The sequence below is a fragment of the Mustelus asterias genome, chromosome 13, assembly GCF_964213995.1.
Source record: "Mustelus asterias chromosome 13, sMusAst1.hap1.1, whole genome shotgun sequence".
Lineage (NCBI taxonomy): Eukaryota > Metazoa > Chordata > Chondrichthyes > Carcharhiniformes > Triakidae > Mustelus > Mustelus asterias.
The window spans coordinates 58,989,742-58,996,063 of NC_135813.1; the positions used below are offsets into that span (position 1 = coordinate 58,989,742).

Consider the following 6,322-nt stretch of genomic DNA (forward strand, 5'->3'; position numbering starts at 1 on the left):
ATAGAATTCCTACAGAGCAGAAAGAGGCCTTTCGGCCCAGTGAGTGTGTATCGACTCTCCAAAAGAGCATCCCACCCAGGCCCTCCCCTGTAACCCCATGCATTTATCTTGGCTTATCCGTCTAACCATGACATCTTTGGACACTAAGGGGCAATTTAACATGGCCAATCCACTCAACCTGCACATCTTTCGATATACCCTCACACTGGGAAGTGAATGGGAGTCCAGCAAACGCTCACACTATGGTTATCGGCAATTAATGGGAGTTCAGGGCTTTCATTCTTTAGTTACTAAGTCTGTGAATGGGTTTCCAGGGCTCTTGTAGTGAATGGAAGTCCAAAGCTCTCTATGGGATATGGCAATTGACCCAACCAGTCCATGCTGGTGCTTATGCTGTCTCATGTCTACTCCCATGTTTCTTCATCTAAACGTACCATCATAACCATCAAGTACTTGTCCATTTTCTCCTCAAACGCATCTAATATTATTTGCTTCAGTCTCTCCCTGTAATAGCAAGTTCCGGATCCTTACCACTCTTTGAAGGAAGTTGTTTTTTTCTCAATTCCCTATTGGATTTCTTTGTGACCATTTTGTTTTGATGGTTTCTAGTTGTGCTGTTTCCTGCAAGAGAGAACATTCTCTCTGGATCCACTCTGTCAAAACTTTTCATGATTTTAAATATCTCTATTAGATTACCCCTCAGTTGTCTTTTCAGGAAAAAAGGGCACCGGCCTGTCAATCCTTTTACTGATATGTATACCCATGCATTTCTGATATCATCTTTGTTAATCTTCTCTGCATCCTCTCCAGTGCCTCTATATCTCTTTCATAATATAGTGACCAGAACTGCAAACAGTACAAGCAGAACTGCAAGCAGCAATTGTTCCCAATTTACATAGATGATTTGGAGTTGGGGACCAAGTGTAGTGTGTCAAAATTGGCAGATGACACTAAGATGGGTGGAAGAGCAAAGTGTGCAGAGGACACTGAAAGTCTGCAAAGGGATATAGATAATCTAAGTGAGTGGGCGAGGATCTGGCAGATGGAGTACAATGTTGGTAAATGTGAGGTCATCCATTTTGGTAGGAATAACAGCAAGATGGACTATTATTTAAATGGTAAAAAATTGCAACCTGCTGCTGTGCAGAGGGACTTGGGTGTCCTTGTGCAGGAATCTCGAGGAGTTGGTTTGCAGGCGCAGCTAGTAATTAAGAAGGCAAATGAAATTTTGTCCTTCATTGCTAGAGAGATGGAGTTTAAAAACAGCGAGGTTATGTTGCAGCTGTATAAGGTGCTGGTGAGGCCACATCTGGAGTGCTGTGTACAGTTTTGGTCTCCTTACTTGAGAAAGGATATACTGGCACTGGAGGGGGTGCAGAGGAGATTCACTAGGTTGATTCCAGAGTTGAGGGTTGGCTTATGAGGAGAGACTGAGTAGACTGGGGCTATGCTCATTGGAATTCAGAAGAATGAGGGGAGATCTTCTAGAAACATATAAGATTATGAAGGGAATAGATAAGATAGAAGCAGGGAAATTGTTTCCACTGGCGGGTGAAACTAGAACTAGGGGACATAGGCTCAAAATAAGGGGAAGCAGATTTAGGACTGAGTTGAGGAGGAACTTCTTCACCCAAAGGGTTGTGAATTTCCCTGCCCAGTGAAGCAGTTGAGGCTATCTCATTAAATGTTTTTAAGGCAAGGATAGATAAATTTTTGAACAGTAAAGGAATTAAGGGTTATGGTGAGCGGGCGGGTAAATGGAGCTGAGTCCACAAAAAGATCAGCCATAATCTTACTGAATGGCGGAGCAGGTTCGAGGGGCCAGATGGCCTACCCCTGCTCCTAGTTCTTATGTTTTTTGTGTTGTCTAGCCGAAGTGCAATACAGGGTTAGCGTAACCCTCCTACATTTTAATTCTATCCCTCTAGAAATGAAGGCTAGTGTTTCATAGAAATCATAGAAACCCTACAGTGCAGAAGGAGGCCATTCGGCCCATCGAGTCTGCACCGACCACAATCCCACCCAGGCCCTACCCCCATATATTTTACCCGCTAATCCCTCTAACCTACGCATCTCAGGACTCTAAGGGGCAATTTTTAACCTGGCCAATCAACCTAACCCGCACATCTTTGGTTTGCATTTTTTATGGCCTTGCTAACCTGGAGCGCAACATTTTAATGGTGGATGTATTTGTACTCCATGATCCCTTTGTTCTGTGGTTCTGTAGTTAACAAAGAACAATACAGCACAGGAACAGGTCCTTCGGCCCTCCAAGCCTACGCCGCTCCCTGGTCCAAACTAGACTATTCTTTTATATCCCTCCATTCCCACTCCGTTCATGTGGCTCTCTAGATAAGTCTTAAACGTTCCCAGTGTGCCCGCCTCCACCACCTTGCCTGGCAGCGCATTCCAGGCCCCCACCACCCTCTGTGTAAAATATGTCCTTCTGATATCCGTGTTAAACCTCTCCGCCCCCCCCCCCCCCCAACCTTGAACCTATAACCCCTCGTGAACGTCACCACCGACCTGGGAAAAAGCTTCCCAATGTTCACCCTATCTATGCCTTTCATAATTTTATACACCTCTATTAGGTCTTCCCTCATCCTCCGTCTTTCCAGTGAGAACAACCCCAGTTTACCCAATCTCTCCTCATAACTAAGCCCCTCCATACCAGGCAACATCCTGGTAAACCTCCTCTGTACTCTCTCTAAAGCCTCCATGTCCTTCTGGTAGTGTGGCGACCAGAACTGGATGCAGTATTCCAAATGCGGCCGAACCAACGTTCTATACATCTGCAACATCAGACCCCAACTTTTATACTCTATGCCCTATCCTATAAAGTCAAGCATGCCAGATCTGTGATGGTGTCCAGGATTGTATTTCTACAGCTACCAGATCTGTGGATGTTGTCCAGAGTTTAATTCTCCATTGAAAGGTCTTTGAATGGGTATCCAGGGTTCTAGTTCTGTAGTTACCAGGTCTGCAAATGGAGTCCAGGCACTAACACAGTGGTTGGTGAGAATGTCAATGAAAGTTCAGAGCTCCAACACTAATTGCTGAGTATGTATAAAATAGTACTGGACCTAATGCCTGGAAAATGTTAAACCCACATTGCACTATTAACCTTATTACATTATTAGTAGTACTAATATTTGATTGTTATCTCCCAGGCCAAACCCAGCCGGATGCATTGTTCGCATTGTGATGATACCTACAGCTTGCCCCAGAATGGAACCATCAAACTGTACAAAGAGCTCCGCTGTCCTCTGGATGAGTTCGAACTGGTTCTCTGGTCATCTGGTTCCAGAGGGAAGAGCTACCCGCTATGTCCATATTGCTACAACCATCCACCGTTCCGTGATATGAGGAAAGGTGAGAGAGCTGCCAAAACCAATGCTGACTCCACTCACTGGTTCATTTTCTTTGTGAATTTCTCACAAATAGAAAATAATTCTGATCCTCCTAGTTTGTTTGTTTTTATTTAGTGTTTCTCCCATCCTGAGCATGCTGACTCTTGCTGTTGTGTAGGTATCATCAGGACCCAACCTTGTGGCCATTCTTAATTTGAGAGTGTAAACGGTGACTACTGGCAGACTGTTTGACTGTAGTGAATGTCACAGTCTTCATCCACAAAAACTAACCTGTAGGAGTTATTGGATAGCATTTCACCCCATCCTGGAACAGGGCTTCTGAAGCTAAGTATATCATCCAATTTCAGCACAGATAAGAGATCGATCCTGATACCTCCTGATTTGAATGGCTCAGTATCACACAATAGTGTTATCCCACTGGGGAAGGTATATCCACCCTCACAAAAAGGAGTATCTATTATGCACACCTCCCCCCATCCCAATACATGACCATACCCATAGCTCAATGTCCATAATCCAGAATGTAGGCACCAGCAAACTGAAAAGTGTAGGCGCTGTGAGAAATCAGGAAATAGTGATTGATTAGAAGCACAGGCTTTCAAGAACAGAAAATTGCTTGTGGAAAGGACACCCGTGGGGGCGTGTGGTAAGGAGTTATGAGAATTCTACTCGAATAACCAAGTTACAGTGTGCTATTTGAATTTGGCTGCAGTATGTAAATTGTGTATAATTTGTGACTTATTTCTACAGTATAATACTTTCCCACGTTACACTAATGCAGCCTTTTGGCTTTCAGCATTTAAAAGTTTACATTCTCCCCCGCCCACCACAGCCTCCTGTGTCCCATCTGTTTCCAATACATCCCCAAACTCCTCTTCAGCTGTCATACTTTGTCATTGTGCATCATTCTGTTTAATGGACAGAGTTTGAATCCTAGCAGTTCAGTGCTCAGGACTGGATGAAAAATAGCTAGAAATGTTACTGTGATATATAGAAGATGTACCTCATGACAGAATTGCTCTTTTTTTCCTCAGGAATGGGGTGTAATGAATGCACCCATCCAACATGTCAGCATTCACTAAGCCTGCTGGGGATTGTCCAGTGTGTGGAATGTGAGAGTGGTGTGCTAGTCTTTGACCCCACTTCGGGCCCCAAGTGGAAGATGGCTTGTAACAAATGCAATGTAGTGGTGCACTTCTTTGAAAATGCCCACAGAGTGAAGGTGTCATCTGAAACTTGCGATGTATGCGAGGCTGCAATTGTTGACGTGGACTTCAACAAGGCAAAGTCACCGCTGCCTGGCGAAGCGACACAGCATTCAGGCTGCGTCTTCTGCGATCCGGTGTTTCAGAACCTCGTTGAGCTGCAGTATGCCAAAATGAAGCACCCAATGCACAGGGGCGGTGGGGGGCAGAGCCGAAGACGAGGGCGGGGGCGGGGCAGAGGCCGGAGACCCCCAGGCAGGAACAATCCAAAGAAACCCAAAGACAAAATGGCTGCATTAGCTGCTTATTTTGTGTAGGAGTTAATAGGGTCTTGAACAGCCCGTTGATGTTAGTTGAGGAATTTGTGCTTTGTCTCTTGTTCCACTTTGTTTCTTTATTGATTTTAAACGAGTTGGACGAGCTTCCCTAGCGGCTGAGCCGGAAAGTGCATGGCCAGTGCAGAAGTGAGCTGATCATTTTTCAGTGCTGGTGTAGCTGTTACCAGCCAGGGCAGGAATGGGGCATGAGAGTTTTCTTTAGTCCATCTGAGTTGGGAAGAAAATGGTCAAGGGTTCTTCTTATTCATTACAGTCCAGGAGTCACTGCATAATAGTACACCTTGTGAGTATCAGACAAGGACAGGATTGACCTTGGCTGTGACACCCTGCACACTTGAATATACTACCAACATTGACCATCTTGGCTCATGAGTGAAGAAGAACCACACAGACTATTTAAGACAAAAATTGTTTTAATAGTGTGCTGAAATTGGCATATTAAATGATAAATTTTTACAATGCACAGGAAATAATTCAGCCAGGAAAAATATTTTATAATGCCCGCAGTGAAAACCATGAGAAACCAACTCGGTCAACTTTGCTGATTCACTGCAGAATTGATATCTATCCTGGATGCCAGACACAGTAAGTTGGCATCATTTACAACAGGTGAACACTGTGGAGAAGAGGCACTTCTGCAATCAATTTACAAACTAGAACACAAAATGAAATAGTTTAAACTTTTTTTTAGAAATATTAAAAAGTAAAGAAACACTTGTATTTATTTAGTGCCTTATCACATCTCTCAGAAACATTCAAAGTATTTCACACACAATTACTTGAAGTGCAGGAATTCTGGAAATCTGAAATCAAAAGAAAAAATGTACAGCAAATCAATTAGTATCCAAAGGAAAGGTTAAAAGATTTCAATGAATGTTCACATGCCTATTGTTCTTCCACATTGATTAAGCTGCTATGAATTTCCAGCACTTTCTGGTTTTATGAATATTCAGTCTGTGTTTGTTTTCCTAATGGTTGTTTCATTCAAATGTTGGGATATGGTAGAAGATTTGAAGTTTCTCTGGCTTTGAATTGTCTGTAAGATCCACAGCATCTTTGAAATCTCTCCATTTTTGGGAGAGTGTCCTGATGATGGTTGTGCAGTCAGTCAGAAGGAAACCTCTGACAGATCACTTTATTCTGCAGCTCTGAATAAACTGGAAATGTTTTACATTTACATTAGACTTTTACTCTTTTTAGTCTTCCAGTTACAAACATGTGAAAAGGACAGTGTGCGATGTCCAAGTTCATTTCATTTTTGGTGTTACCTTCCAGTTTTTTAAATGCAAAATATTGTATTTAATATAACACTGCCTTTAGAAACATGGAGAACAGCCCAAGAGAAGGATGATGTGGAGATGCCGGCGTTGGACTGGGGTAAGCACAGTAAGAAGTCTCACAACACCAG

General features: G+C 43.3%; 1 protein-coding gene across 1 annotated transcript in view; it reads left to right on the plus strand.

Moving 5' to 3' along the window:
• The window catches only part of top3b (DNA topoisomerase III beta), a 47,912-nt gene extending 41,821 nt beyond the window's left edge, over positions 1–6,091 (plus strand). Inside the window, exons 16-17 of the mRNA XM_078226839.1 lie at positions 3,171–3,372; positions 4,406–6,091. Coding sequence (XP_078082965.1) covers positions 3,171–3,372; positions 4,406–4,893 — 690 coding nt within the window. The 3' untranslated portion in view covers positions 4,894–6,091. The remainder of the gene's footprint in view (positions 1–3,170; positions 3,373–4,405) is intronic.
• The last annotated feature ends 231 nt before the right edge of the window (positions 6,092–6,322 follow it).